The following is a 15,898-nucleotide window of genomic DNA, read 5'->3' on the forward strand; positions in this document are numbered from 1 at the left end:
AGGAATCCGTTTGTTTTCCCCCCAAAAGGGGCGTTACCCTTCGATGACGCAAAAGTAGCGTTGGTCTATGGTACCCCTCTTGAGTGTATGTGTTACCTGAGGTGTTGTTGTGGCTGGTTTGATGCTCTGTGGAGCAAGTGGCTGCTGGCTTCTTAGTTTGGCAGCCTGTTCCTGTTCTTTAGCCAAACGCTGCTTTTCTTCCAGGGTAAGAGATACCTGAACATACCACAAACAACAGTTAGTACATCAACCAGCTCAAATGCCAACAACCAATTAAGCTCCATAAGAAAAAAACAATGCGTTGAGAAAAAAACAATGCATTCCCAAAATATTATAAATGGTAACTCACTCGTGAGGGTTGTGAAACAGTTGATGAGGAACCATTCTGGTTACCATTCACACCTGCACTTCCTGAACTGCCACCAAAGATCTCATCAATCTATCAGAAAGCAAAGAGAAAAACCCAATTACTAGTTAATTTCACAGTGTGGCCACAATTAAAAGCTGTGAGTTGGTTGCTGGACATGCAACAGGTATATTTACTTACATCTCTGACTTTTGTGGCTGGGCTGGGTGTGTTTTTAGTCTCCTCTGATTGGCTCAATGGGTTTGTAATGTTTAAACTCCTGGAAAAAACAATACTCATTACTCACAAGTTAACTGTTTGTTTGGATAACGCTGCACTCGCGTCATGTTCAAATGACTATATTTATGTTATTCATCTATCAGACGGCTTCTGCCTGTTAAGGTGGGCAGTTCTTGACCAGAAAAAGCTGCAGAAAAAGCTTCTTGCAACAACAAAATCCAAATTATTTTATTAATCAAACAGTCTGTTAAAGGTGCTCTAAGTCAGTGGTTCCCAACCTTTTTTTGTCTGAGACCCTCTTTTTCCCAAGAAAATATTTTGGGGCCCCCCTTCACATTTAATGATATTATCGCTCTTGTAAGCTTGCAGCAAGCATGACAAAATATGTGGTTTTCAAACAAACGGTATGTTTACTATAACCAGATATGTTTATGCATAAATAATGGCCTATAATATTGAAAATACAATAACAAAAACATCAGTAGGCCCTTTGTAATTTAAAAAGTAAGCCTAGGAAAAGCCTATAAATTGGTCATGTTTGAAATGCAAAAACAAAAATATTCACACTGGTGTGTAGGTAAAAAAAAGAAAGAATATAGGCTATTACTAAATGACTGCTGTCTGGGGCCTCAATACTTGCATGTTATTTGTGAGGCTTTAACAATGTGAGGCTTTATTTTTTACGCTTTTGGCGCTATAGCGAGCGATAATAAACTTGCGTTTATTAACAGAATAATGCGTCTTTCGGAAGAACATTGTAGCCGGAACTACTTCTCTCTGTGTACGCCTATGGCGAGTCACGCAGGAACTGGGCTTCTCCGCAGCGGCAGCGATCTGAACCAGTGTAAAATAGTCCCAATGTTAACACTTATTATAGGTGTACCATAGTGGTTCAGGATAAGACAAAACACGGATTGGAAAATGGATTCATGATGAACTCGCTCATTATATACATTTTGTAAATTTTGAACAGAATAAAGTGAAGGACTTTTATTTAATGCTCATTGCTCAAAACTTCAAAATATGACGCGACCCCCCACAGAGCTCGCTGAGGCCCCCTTGTGGGCCGCGACCCCCCTGTTGGGAACCAATGCTCTAAGTGACGGGTTTTTTAGGCAAAAACATTTTGTCACACACAGCAAACATCTTCTCACTATCCGCTAGCTGCCTGTCCCCTGAACACACTGTAAAAAAACACGGTCTCTGCAGACACCCAAGGCTCCAAAAACGGCAACAAAAACAAACTGGGCTAACCCGCACCACAAAACATAAACTGTTCCAGCCAATAACCGATAAGAAGGATTTGGGGGTGGGGTTTGGGGGGTTAGTGCGCGGATGAGGAGGATCCGGGTCTAGGATCTCCATTTTGTGTGACAATAGTTTAAACGTCAACAAGAAGTGACGTCACCCGACATCGCTTAGAGCACCTTTAAGAAGGAATAAACAGAATAAATAGAGAAATAATTGAAATGACACCTCTGCTGCTCCTGCATGACGTGCAGCTGCTCTAATTTGGTCTTATGCTCCGCCTCCATGCGACTCAACATGTCCTTGATCACAGCCATGAAAGAGTTAAACTGAAACACACCAGAGACAGAAAACCATTTACAAAAGTATATGTGTACATGTAATCAATACAAACGATCTGAGGTGACACTGAATCAAGTTATATTCGATGGGTAAACAAGAAAACACTTAAGTTTATGTGTAAGAGTGAGTGTGTGTTGTTAACCTCACCTGGTTAAGGTTAAGGTTGTTATCAATACTAAGTGACACCAGATGAGGTAAACTCTTTCCAGCCAGGTGCTCTTTTGGGATGCCCAGTTTCTTATGGGTGAAAGTGCACTTGTAGATGCCTGAAGAAAAAAGAAAGAACACCACATACATTTTTATAACTGCTTAAAGGGATAGTTCACCCAAAAATTAAAATTAGCCCATGATTTAATCACCCTGAAGTCATCCTATGTGTATATGACATAACGAATACAATCGGAGATATATTAAAACATGTCCTGGCTCTTCCAAGCTTTATAATGAGAGTGAATGGGTGTATGTCTTTGGAAATCCTATTACGATGTATGACGTAGGATGTAGGAATAGCGTTAGCTTTGACGCCTCTCGCGGTTCAAACAAACAGGGCTAGGCAACCGCGTTCGTCGCATTTCGATTTTAAATATGGATATTTTTCTTACACAAACACATCGCTTCACTTCAGAAGGCCTTTATTAACCCCCGGAGATGCGTGGAACACTTTAATCATGAATGGATGCGCTTTGATGGACTTCCATAGACATACACCCTATTCGCTCTCATTATCAAGCTTGGAAGAGGCAGGATGTTTTTTAATATAACTCAGATTGTATTCATCTGAAAGAAGAATTTCATATACACCGATGACTTCAGGGTGAGTAAATCATGGGCTAATTTTCATTTTGGGGTGAACTATCCCATTAAGGAATAAGATGATAGGATAATATTATTCAATTTAATGTTACTAATTCAATTTCAAATAAGGAACAATATGATGCTTTTAATTTTCTTTTGAAGCTTGAAAGCCTCAGTCAGGTACAAAAAAAGTGATGAAAAAGAGTAAAAGAACAATTGAATTACCCAGAATGCCCATGAGCACAGCTGGTTCCCTGGATGGAATTTGTGGAAGGAATGGTAAAATTTCATCAATGACGTACCATTTATCCATGTATTCCAGAATCTTGCCTAGGCACACAAGAGAGTTCACCCTCACCTGAAAGAGGACAACCAACAGAGAAACTATACTCATTTTAGAGCTACTCTCCTAAATCTTTCATTGACATATAGAACATTCACTTGTTACTAGAGACATAAGAACACAAACCGCTAGCGAGGATGTCTGTAAACAGGCAGATTTGATACGAGGGATAAGTGCATTTTTCATAGATGGGTACTCAATCAGATTGGCAAACGTGGGAATGATATTGAGACAAAGTTCCTGTTTAGGACAACAACAACAAAAAACACATGTTAGATTTTGAAATACATAAATTCAAAATCTACATAGATACATCACAAAGCATTGTTCGGATAGTGAAAATTAAATTGACTGGTACTGATATTTATCAATTATAAAATTAAAATAAATATTCTCATCCAAACAAGTTTATGGTGTGGTCACCTGTATCTGAATAGAGGGGGCCTCCACTGCCCTGTACACCATGGGCAGAACACTGTTCTTGATGTCTTCAGGAGGCGTTTTGGTCAAAAGCAAGTCCATCTTTTGTAGAAATATCAGCAGAATCTGGATATGTGAAAAAAAAAGAAAAGAAAAATCAAGGAAATAATAGTATTCCTAAAAGCCATCCCATGAAATTTATCACTGGGGGGAAAGACAAACAAACAAACAACAATACTCAACCAAAAAAAAAAGGAACAACAAATAAATTAAAATAAAATAACTCATGAAAACCACGTTAAAAGATCAGTGGAAACTGTGGAAACAAACAGGTGCAGACAAAATACCATAAATAAAAATATGAACTAATCATAATACAAATATTATGATGAAATAAACTACCACAAAAACAAAGGTTCAAACCTCACTCACCATGTTGCTGGCCTGATAGCATGAAATAGAGAAATTAATTACAAACTTGAACCTAATGGATTACACAGGCACGCAACGGCCATTGCAAGTGCACATCAAGTGTGCCATAATGGCTCACTTGTGGGGAAACAATTCAAATCAGTTTGGCATCAGTGATGTATATGTGTGTGTACCTGTACGGGCTCCTGCTGTTTAAAAACTGGGGTAAGGTCTGGGAGAACAAGGCGGATGTATTCCTCCTTAGTGCATTCCTCAGCGATGAGCAGCACGTTTGGAAGGACGAATGGAACCATGTCAGGATTCACAAACTCAGACGTGAGCGCCGGGAGGATTCTGTATATCACCACTCTCTGAGGAAAGAAAAACAAAAGCCAGTTTACTTGAACATATAAATGCACTCCAGCAACGTGTCAATATCTCTAGACGTACACAACAAACATTCTGTATTAATATTCAAAACACACATCGTTTTTAAGTCACCATGAAACCAAAATTGAGCTTACTTAGATATTTCTTCCGCACTCGTATGGTTGTAAGCAAAAATAAGACTATCTATCTATCTATCTATCTATCTATCTATCTATCTATCTATCTATCTATCTATCTATCTATCTATCTATCTATCTATCTATCTATCTATCTATCTATCTATCCATATTTCATGTATAAAATAAATAATTAAATAAATAAATTTAATTAAATGAAGTGTGAATTCCACTGTAGATTTCTGTGATGCGGAAATTGCGGACGGAATCCATTCATAAAAAGTGAATTTACTGTATAATGCAGTATGACACAGAATTTGGTACATTTTGGATGAATAAATCTAAGCTGCACAATTCATCAAATCAGAATATGTATATATCAGACTAGTGTTTGTGAATATTAAACTGCAATTAATTAATTAAGAAAATTAATCAGACGTGATTTTTATTATTATAATGTAATTAAACCATTAAATCAGAATGCAGAAAGATGAATTTGTTCTTGCCTTGGGCAACTTGGGCAGAACTTTCGGGAGGCTTTTGTAGAACTGAGACTTCTGCAAGTTGTCCCGCTGGAAAAGCGAGTCGAAGTACTGAAGAGTCATCGCTCCGACATCATCGAAAAAAGGAATCTGAACACACACATAGACTGAAACGTCACTCTAAGTCATGGTCTTACGAAATCAAGTATTTTGATTCAATCAGTACAGATAGTTAATACCAAAAAAATAGAAAGTTGAAGGAAACCAGCAAAGAGGGAAAACACTGACCTTTGTCATCTGATCTGCATCTGGACGCACGTTGGAGGTGACGCTGAGCAACATCTTCACGTGTTCCCGGACCTCCTCTGGGATCTGACTCAACACTCCTGGACTCAGATGGCTCAGCTACACATGATAATGAAAAGCACATGTTTTAGGATTGTCACAATTATATAATTACGGTACGATAACAATAACACTATTGTTCGCATGCCTTGTTTCTTATAGCAAGAGTTGAATGTTGTGGCTATTCTGTTGTGGTTTTAAAGGGGTCGTCCTATTATGTTTTTGTAACATTTTCAACTTTATTTAGTGTGTAATGTTGCTGTTTGAGCATGAAAATGTCTACAAGGTTACAAAGGACAAAGTCCACTCCAAAGGGAATTGTTCTTTATATCAGTAAGCATTACGGGTGCAACGGATCACAAAACTCACGGTTCGCATTACAGTTTTTGAGTCACGGATCGGATCAGCAACGATCTATTAAAGACAAGTGAACAGTCAGTCATAAAATAAGAACAAATATGCAAATTACAAGCATAGATCAATACAATAGACCAAAGTTAAAAATAAATTAAGGTCTAACAATAGTATTCAGGTACAGAAATGCATTAAGTGTTAAATACCAATTTGTACCAAAGTACCAAATTGAATTCTCTTTAGGTTTAAAATCGTTTGAATGTTTAAATTGTCGAGACCTATAACAAAACACGTGCAAATGATGAGCTTCGCTCTATGATTGTTAATCTTTGCAACTACTCCGCGAATCACATGTGTGGCGAACAGTTGGGCCTGTTCCGTACAGATCATGGATCAACTACGATTCGTTACAGTCGTAATTTCAGCGCCTCAGGATGCCTCCGGAGCGGACACTCGCCAGTAATGGTAAGGGGCGTCACATTACTAAAACAAGCTCTAAGTGGTAGACCAATAACAACAGTCTGTGGCCGGCAGACCAATCAGCACAGACTGTGCTTTTTGGAAGGCGGGTTTTAAAGAAACCAAAACTAAAACAGATCATTCACACAAAGGGTGAAAACAGTTTATTTGCTGCAACAATTTAAACTAAGATTTTTTTTTTTTAACATTAAATGAGCATAATAGGCCCCCTTTAATAATTTAAAGTTCACCTATATATTATTGCTGTTTTTGTTTAATGATTTCCTCAGTAATTATTAAATGTTGATAATCAATTCGTATGTGTTAAATTTAAAACATTACAAGTTTTTTTTTTAAGAATCTCTTATGCTCACCAAAGCTGCATTTATTTACAGCATTATTAAAACTGCATTATTACAGTAACAACAGTAATCTGGTCAAATATTTAAAATAAAATAAAAAAAGTCAAATTTAAAATATTAACAGCAACTGATAATTAATAAATGAGCAACATATTAGAAAGATTTCTGAAGGATGAGAAACTGAAGACTCAAGTAATGATCACAGGAATATATATATTAAAATAATAGAAAACAGTTTTTTAAAACTGTAATAATTTTTCACAATATTACTGGTTTTATTGAATTTTTTATCAAATAAATGCAGCCTTGGTGAGCATAGGAAACTACTTAAAAAGATTACATATATATATATATATATATATTAGGGCTGTCAATCGATTAAAATTTTTAATCTAATTAATTACATACTCTGTAATTAATTAATCTAAATTAATCGCATACACAATTTTACAATGTTTACATGGTACAATTTCTGGTAAGCTACGTTTTTATTATTATTGCTTGACACAAATTTCACAATTTCAATTTAATTTAATTATTGTGATGTGATGCAATATTGACTCATTTGGATAAATATTAGGTACACAAGATAGGCATTCATTTTTCTCAAGAAAAAAAATCTCACCCAATGCTGTAAAATACAGAGAACCATATCAGCTGGTAGTATTTAAGGTTAAAAATAGCTCAAATTAAATATAATGCGTGTTTATTACAAATAACAACTTTGATATAAGTAAAAATATAATCCATACGTAATATACTAGTAGGCCCTAGACTACATAAATTTTGAAAAATACTCTCTATAGCTCTTTTTTTATAGCCAACTATAACATGCTATATGGTCATGAAATGGCTTTCCTGAGGTAGGTAACGTAGGGCTAAATGTTATGTGACATAATTGTTCTCCAGCTGTTTTATTGACCTCTTTTCGCGGTTGAAAAACACGGATTGATCAAGGAATATACATTTCGGTAAGTTTTAGGCTGCCCTACTGTATCTTTCAACATTGGTCATTCGTGTTTATTTACTATTAGCTAGAGATGATCGGTTCACGTGCCGCTATAGGGATCTGTCATGACACATTTACAAGAACCAAAACGGTATTGCTTGATTTTCGTAAAAAAAATTAACAGAATCTGAGAGCTGAGATTTTTTTTATATCATAAGTAACGTGCTCTGTCTTGTCTGTTTCCGTGTCCTCTCTTTGGTGCGCGATTTTTCTGTGCGTGAGAAAATGGTTGTGTGACGTGAGAGCGCGTGAAAAGTTACAGCACACACACACACACACACACAAGCGCGCTTTCTCTCAGACACACTCGCCGACTCACGCACACACTCCTGGATGCATTGATGTGGTACTTTAGAGTTTGACGAACGCCGTTTGTTAAAAGTAAATGTTCCAAACAATGATCCAAGCAGCGCGTTCTTGTCTCCCTCCTTTTTACACGAATGCTAGAACGGCTCCGCAAAGGTCAAAACGGAATGGATTAATCTGCGTTATTTTTTTTAACGCGTTATTTCTTCTCAGATTAATTAATCGAAATGAACGCGTTATTTTGACAGCCCTAATATATATATATATATATATATATGTATATATTACAGTGGTGCTCAGAATTAATGGCACCGCTGGTAAATATGATCAAAAATGCCTGTAAAAAAATGTATCTGCATTGTTTATCCTTTTGATCTTTCATTAAAAAAAATTGCTAAGTTCTAACCTTTCATTTAAGTATAATAATTGAAAGTGAGGGAGAAATCACATTATGAAATAAATGTTTTTCTACAAAACAGGTTGGCCACAATTATTGGCACCCCTAGAATTTATATACTGCAAATATATATATAAAGTGTTGTTTTTTTCTCAAACTTTTGACTGGTAGTGTATATTATAAAATGCTGTGGCACTGCTTTTTTTTTAGATTTGGATACCACATTACTACCATAGCACTAGTTTACAGTGAAACACTGTTTTTGGACAAAATGGGATTGTAACATGCTTTAAAACAGGACGATAATTCCACAGGTGTGCAGAAGTTATCGGCTCCTCACCTGGTCCAGTTGACGACTGAAGCTCTTGAATATGTCCTGCTTGTTGACGTGAAAGACGGCCTTGCCTTCATTAAACACGGCGTGGATCAACACCCCCAGTGAGTACATGTCAGAGGACACGTCACAGCTGACGGACAGGATGTACTCAGGAGCAACATATTCTGGGTTCGGGAGGCAGAGAGGCGGTAGATTGGGGTCCCACTCTTTACACCCATACTTGGGCTAAAAGGCAGAAACACACAGAGACATATTCGCTTACAAAGTTTCAACCAGGCAGACAATGATCTCTGGGACAGTTCCTAACCTCAGAGTCAGACGGGTTACTCGAGGAGATACTGAAGTCAAAGCCCATGATCTTCCAGGCTCCGCTCTTATTCAAGATGATGTTCTCCGGACACAAGTTACCATGAACCATCTTAACCCCACTGTGGAGGAACGACAAACCCTCTGAGACCTGAGAAAAAAAAAAACAGAGAGTGAGCGAAATCTCATCAGCTACAAATCTAAAACAAAAAGCATGGTAGTATTTCATGCACTGCATTTATTTTTATTCTAAAAACAAAAAGTATTATTTAATATATATATATATATTTAAACAATGTTGAATTTGATATGATATCCTTTTATATTGACTATAATTTATATATTTAAAATAAGAAAAATAAGATTTATTTTATTATTTAAAATAAAATGCTTATTTACATTACTCGGTTACAATAAAACTTTCTCTCTACTGACATATTGCTAATTACCACATACAATATTTGTAAATAAATCATAAATCTTGTCCCCTGAGGTTTCTTTTTACTTAAACATTCAGCAAAAATAGCATTTACAACAATGAAAGTAAACAGTCAATCAAAGGGTGTAAAAGCAGAAATTTTAATTTTATAATTTTGTAAAATGGCACTATATGAATTATTTAGTAAAAACAGTAGTATCTCATTTTTTCCTTTCCATTTTGGGCTGGAATATGACCTCTAAAGCCAGGTGTACCATGGTACGATTCCTGTTGTATCTACTTTTTTTTAAGTGTATAAGAAACTCTCACCTGCAGTAAGCCGTATTTCGTCTCTACATCATAGAGTTTGTATTCTTTGATGTCTGTGGGAACAGGACTAGGGAGATTGTCCCATTGGCCGAGGACATTGGCTAGACTGGCAAACACGGGCTCTGTGCAGAACGCCAGACAGTCTCTAGAGATAAAGAGACAAAGACATCCAGTGAGAACAGCAATGACACACAGATAAAAGCGCTGGTTATGTTCGTAGCCTTGGAAACATTTTGAATGTGATTCCAACAATATCGTTCCTCTGTGTCGCTATCATTCACTGACATTATTTTAAATAATGTTAATTTTATTCGATGGATTATGCACTTTTCCTTTTCATTATGAGTGTGAGACAGCAGTGTGCTTGCAGAGAGAGCCCGTTCACAGGCTCTTTTGATTGGCTGTGATTTGTGAAAGATTTATAGCCTTGTCGCATGTAGTTAGGACAGACAAACTTGTCGCTGAATCTTATCGGATTGTGTTTAATTAGGATAAGGTGTTAGAAGATATCTGCCTGCGTTGACCGTAACATCAGCTTGAGTCTCACATCTAAGAGATCCATGTATTATTCAGGAGAGATTTTCCACAGGATGAACTGCTGCATCAACACAGACACATATTGATTGTAGAAGCACAGGAGCCAAATCTTAAAATAAAGAAAAAGCTCTGAGCTCTTTTATCAAGAGCAGATTCTTTGCTCCTAAAGCTTCAGATCAGTTTTATTTCATAAATCAAATCAAAAATAATTTGACGTGGATAACGAATAAGAAATGGTTTTGTTCAAAACGTAATGAGGTGACCTAAATGGCATCATAAGCATATTCGTCTAAGCTTCCCACAATGCTCTCCATGTTGGCAGATTTTGTGGTAGCATGTGTTAATGCGTGTTCACGTTGTGGTCACCTGGACTCCTCCAGCGGATGCTGAACCGTGAGGAGACGCGGGTGTCGTAACCGGGTGAGCTGTTGAACTCCTTTCTTTAGGGAATCGACAATCTGATCCTTCTCAAACTTCTGATAGCGATCAATGATCTTCTTATCGAGCACAAAAACTGCCACTTCCTGTGGGAAATAGAAAGAAAATGTATTTCAAAATACTTAAATGGATATTTCATTTGCAATAGTATTCGTACATTCAACAAATGATTTATTTAAAAAAAATAGTTAAATTCATATTTACTTTGCAAAACATATCTGTACACTCAACAAATAATTAAAATATTTTCATTTATATTTATTTTACAACAATATATTATGTACATCTGTACACTCAACAAATAATTAAAATATTTTCATATATATTTATTTTACAATAAATTATGTACATCTGCACATTCAACAAAAAATTTAAATATTTAAAATTATATTTATTTTCCAACTATCTGTACATCTGCACATTCAACACAATCAAAATATTTTAATTTATATTTATTTTGAAACAATATCTGAACATCTGCACATTTAACAAATAATTCAAATATTTCAATTTATTTTGCACTAATACATGTCCATCTGCACATTCTACAAATTAAAATATTTCAATTGATATATATTTTGCAACAATATCTGTACATTTGCACATTCAACAAATCATTAAAATATTTATATTGCAATAGTATATGTACATCTGTATATTCAACAAATAATTTCTGAAAAAATATTTACATTTATATTTATTTTTAATTTGCAATAATATATGTACATCTGTACATTCAATAAATAATTTGTGATTAATTTTGCATAATTTTAACTGCACATTCAAAAATAAAAAGGATACTTAATTAGCAATAATTACATTGGTTTATTGATTTAAGAATATACCAACATATTCTAATTTATGCTTCCAAAACTATTGCAAATAATTCACAATTTCAAACAGAACCACATATATACTAGCCATCTAAATTATTTTATCACTGTGACATGAACTGAATTCACTTCAACAATTTTAAAAACATAAAAGAAAACACATAAAAACATGTATGATATCAACAAACGTACGTTTGTGGCAATGTGAGGAAACAAGTGACAATTCTCTAACATGACAATTGCGTCACTTAGACTTCCTCTTTCACTGTAAACAACGTACCGACATCTAACATGATCGTGTCCAGGGTGGGAAAGTAGAGGGTAGATTGTAAAACATATTTTCATTGGTTACTATTTAAAACATTTCTTGTAACGGATTGGACATCTTTTGTCAAAGAATGCTGTTGCTAAGTAAAAATAATGCACGTTTGTCGAGTAACTAATTTGATTGGTTTTCAGCGCTGTGCGTCACGGACACAGCGCACGGACACGGCGCTGAACGGACTGTGACACATATAGCTGAGCTGAGGTAGCCTAACAGACGAAAGGAAAATTAAAAAAATGTGGCGACATATACCCGGTGTTAAAAGGCCCGCCGCGGAGTCAGCAGTATATGAATGTACAAACTATTGAGGGCGAAGTAAATAAAAAGGTAAGGTACTTTTCGAACAAGTGGCGCATTGATGACGAAGGGAAAACGAGGGAATGGTTAGCCTACCTTCCCGTCGAACAGTCCATGCACTGTACTTACTGTCGAACCTATGCGTCGTCTGAAAATGCAAACAATTTGTTCATTAGAGGAACAACTAACCTTAAAATAGAGTCAATAATGAATATGACCAATTCTATTCAGAAACGTCCATGCGATCGGCAAAAAGGGCAGACCGTTTCGGGACTACGTTTGGATGTGCAAGTAAATTACTAACTTGAAGTAGTGTTTTGTGATGGCTAGATAGCTATCGTTTTTTTAGTTTAGCGTTAGTTTTAGCAGCCGCGAGGATAGGAGCCGATACCGTGGGTGCTCCGGAGCTCGATTATGTCTCAGTTAAACTTTTCATCTCCAATCCTATCTGTATTTGTGAGAAGTGGTGCTGTCTTGAGTTGAAAGATAGCCTACTTTAAGGCTTTATTATCGAGTTAAGCCTCTGGGGTCGACAAACGCGCTGGCGCTTTTGCTGGATTTTTTTTCAAATAGCAACAAAGTATATTTAAATACTCCATTTATGGTCATACAGACTTAACTAATATTAAAAACTAAACTGTAAAATAACCATGCATAAAATTCTCTCAGAAATACAAACATGTACATACATGTTGCTCACATATTATGGTAGCCCTGTTTGTGCTAAATAGTGCTTTTTTTTTTTTAAAAAGGGCCTGCGCCCGTGAGCATTCACGGAGGAAAACATAAATTGGTGCCTGAGTGCAGCATAACTCATATTGTTAAATGGATAAAACGAATTACATATTTGTAATGGACGTCAATGTTATCAAAGTCACAGTTCTCATTCATAAATTTGAATTCCAGAAAAAGTGGCTGGTAGATAATACAAGTGGCTGGTAAAATTGGGCATCCAGCAGCCACTGTGGCTGGTGGGCAAAAAAGTTAATTTCCCACCCTGATCGTGTCCTATTATGAGTGATATACATGAACTGACAGGGTTAAAGTTACAATAATAAATAACTGGCGCACCTGTTTGGTGGATTTTTTGGTGCCGTTGTAGATCCTCCAGCTCATTCCTGGACCCCCGCTGGCGATGTGTCGGCCCACCTCAAACTCACGCGTGACAGGGTTGCCCATGATGGTGCTGGTCATGTCGGCCGTCACCTTAGTGACGGTGCTTTTTAGTTTATTGAGCATGGACTCCATGATTTTACTGGCTGCTCACCTGAAACAGGAAGTAGCAACACAGTGCATAAGTCCGGAGTTATTTCATCATCGTTCATGCTTCCTGTTGGTCAAATACACAGCGAATAGGATGAGCTCCGGGTTATTATCGTTAACCAAATCTATTAAAAGATTTTTGTTCATTGAAATAAAGACAAAATAATACAAAACATGGATATAAGATTAATAACTTTTCAAATTTTAATTTAGATTAAAAATGAAATAAATTAAATCTAAATATATATATATATCTTTGTTTTTTTAACTAGAAGAAATGACAAAAGCAACTAGTTTAACAGTTCATGTTCATGGCTAACAAAAAAATCTGTACAAAACAGGTGATAAACATTATGGACCCCATTGCCTTTCATTATATGCACAAATAACAAACAAACAAAAATTCTGAATATCTTCTGACAATTTTAGAATGAAATCTCAATCTGTGTGTTTACAAGCTGCTGAACTGTCCAGAGGTCATCTTTGATTGACAGCCGAGCAGAAGTCTTAACAGTCTTTATTCTGGGAAAATGTTCAATCTGAGAACGACTCAAGGGTACGACCGATCCTAAACTGGGTACATTTCATTTACACAGACTAGGCTGCTGTGTGTAGAAAGAAAAAAAAGCGACAAAATAGACTTAAACACATCTGAAAATCTGTCACTGCGAATTCTCAGCAGGGTCTGAGCATTCCTGGCTCAAAATAAACGATGTGTTCATGCTGACAGCATGAGAGAAATAAGAAATGTACTGTTCTGTCAGCTGCAGACATCAAATAGTCTCTTGTAATAGTTGTTTCAACACTGTGATGTGGATCTGGATTTAGCTGGCTGGATTTTGAGCAGATATCACAAAACAAATAGAAGAGTAAAAATAAAAATTAAGTTTAAAACAAATTTCGACCAACTAATGTGTAATAAAGCATAAGTTTGATACCTATATATCCATATCTGTAAATGTAAAATGCAAAACCAAACAGTAACTAATAAAAACCTACTAAAATGAAATTAAACAAAAGTAAAATAGAAATAAAATTATGCATAATTTACTGTTACTACTAAGTATATTGTAAAAAAGTAAAAAGTACTATTAGCGGGGTTATTATTATTACTAAATCCATAAAACATGCTCATTTCTTGAAATTAAATAAGCAGGCATGCCGAGGCAACAGTTTACATTTTTGTTTAGGTTGAAATACTAAAATACCTCAAATTGAAAAAAATAAAAAAATAATAATAATATATATATATATATATATTTAAATAACAATAGAAATGGCAAAAATACAAAACACAATTACTAAACATTTAACAAAAATGAAAAAAATGAAAATAGAAAAATAAAATCTAATTCAAAATATCAACAACAACTATAACAGCATATAACTGACAACACTTGACTGTTAATAGAAAGTACTACTAAAATAATGTAATACCACAATTAATCATAAATTAGGTAGTGAAATTAAACATCAAAGAGAGTGAATTATTAGCATTATTAATAGAATGTTATATTAATTATGTCATTATATCGATTTATTCTTATTAATTTCTGTGTTTGTTCAGAGGAAGTCACACAGTGGCATCATAAGGAAAAGTGTGACGTTTGACATTTAATGAATGAAGTTTGAGACTCCATGACATAAGTTGACAAGACTTTACTGGCGGAATAAACGGCCCTTTACCATCAAAATGTAGCTAACATCAGCGTTTTGACACTAAACAAACCACAGGAACGTACAGAAATGTAACTTGAATTATATGATACTAAACATTCTGTCAAAGTAGACAGTTCAGTTGAATTGGAGACACAGACAGAGACGTTGAAATATTAATGTGAATAGTTGTGTTTCTCAAGAAAACAAAACACTAAAGCATTAACTGGGAATCAATTATACGTGAGAAACCAACTAAAACAGAAATATATTATTATCTTCACAATGTAAACACACAATAAATACCGACAGCAGCTGAGCTAACAGGCTAATGCTAATGGGGTGAAGCGTCACTACACAGAACCGATCAATAACCGCCGAATACAGTCTCAGGATAAGTATCCAGCTCATAAACACGTAGACTTCAGTCTTACCTTGACACTAGAGGAGCTGACAGTGAAACTGAGTGATAAAAACCAGGATTTAGACAGTAACAAAACCGTCAGCAGTGGTGGTGGCTAACAGCCTCCATGACACTTCATCAAAACACCTGAGAGATTCCGCGGTGTGAAGCCGGACGAAACACTCAGCGCTTCAGCGAGAAAATAATCTGTGATAAAAGTTCTTGTTTTCAAAATACTATTCATATAGACTCACTTTTAACTCTTTAATATTCTTCTGAGATTGATTTTCTTTCTGTTTGGGGCCTCATACTACCGATGATGATTATAATAATAAAATTTACCTCAAAATTGTTATACATGTTCACCTTACCTAGTAGCCCAATATTGTT

At 35.6% G+C, this 15,898-nt stretch overlaps 1 protein-coding gene across 1 annotated transcript in view; it reads right to left on the bottom strand.

The window, feature by feature from the left end:
* The window catches only part of scyl2 (SCY1 like pseudokinase 2), a 22,199-nt gene extending 6,498 nt beyond the window's left edge, over window positions 1-15,701 (bottom strand). The window contains exons 1-17 of the mRNA XM_077234003.1: window positions 15,540-15,701; window positions 13,258-13,453; window positions 10,660-10,817; window positions 9,757-9,901; window positions 9,010-9,159; window positions 8,706-8,927; window positions 5,422-5,538; window positions 5,158-5,283; window positions 4,340-4,516; window positions 3,738-3,860; window positions 3,441-3,554; window positions 3,197-3,329; window positions 2,324-2,442; window positions 2,063-2,163; window positions 548-626; window positions 350-439; window positions 97-216 (exon numbers count right to left, since the gene is read on the bottom strand). Of these exons, the coding sequence (XP_077090118.1) occupies window positions 97-216; window positions 350-439; window positions 548-626; window positions 2,063-2,163; window positions 2,324-2,442; window positions 3,197-3,329; window positions 3,441-3,554; window positions 3,738-3,860; window positions 4,340-4,516; window positions 5,158-5,283; window positions 5,422-5,538; window positions 8,706-8,927; window positions 9,010-9,159; window positions 9,757-9,901; window positions 10,660-10,817; window positions 13,258-13,434 (2,151 nt within the window). The 5' untranslated portion in view covers window positions 13,435-13,453; window positions 15,540-15,701. The remainder of the gene's footprint in view (window positions 1-96; window positions 217-349; window positions 440-547; window positions 627-2,062; window positions 2,164-2,323; window positions 2,443-3,196; window positions 3,330-3,440; window positions 3,555-3,737; window positions 3,861-4,339; window positions 4,517-5,157; window positions 5,284-5,421; window positions 5,539-8,705; window positions 8,928-9,009; window positions 9,160-9,756; window positions 9,902-10,659; window positions 10,818-13,257; window positions 13,454-15,539) is intronic.
* Between the last annotated feature and the right edge of the window lie 197 nt (window positions 15,702-15,898).

Source organism: Siphateles boraxobius, unplaced genomic scaffold (assembly GCF_051911475.1).
Source record: "Siphateles boraxobius isolate OS27281-9 unplaced genomic scaffold, OSU_SipBor_1 19, whole genome shotgun sequence".
Classification (NCBI taxonomy): Eukaryota; Metazoa; Chordata; class Actinopteri; order Cypriniformes; family Leuciscidae; genus Siphateles; species Siphateles boraxobius.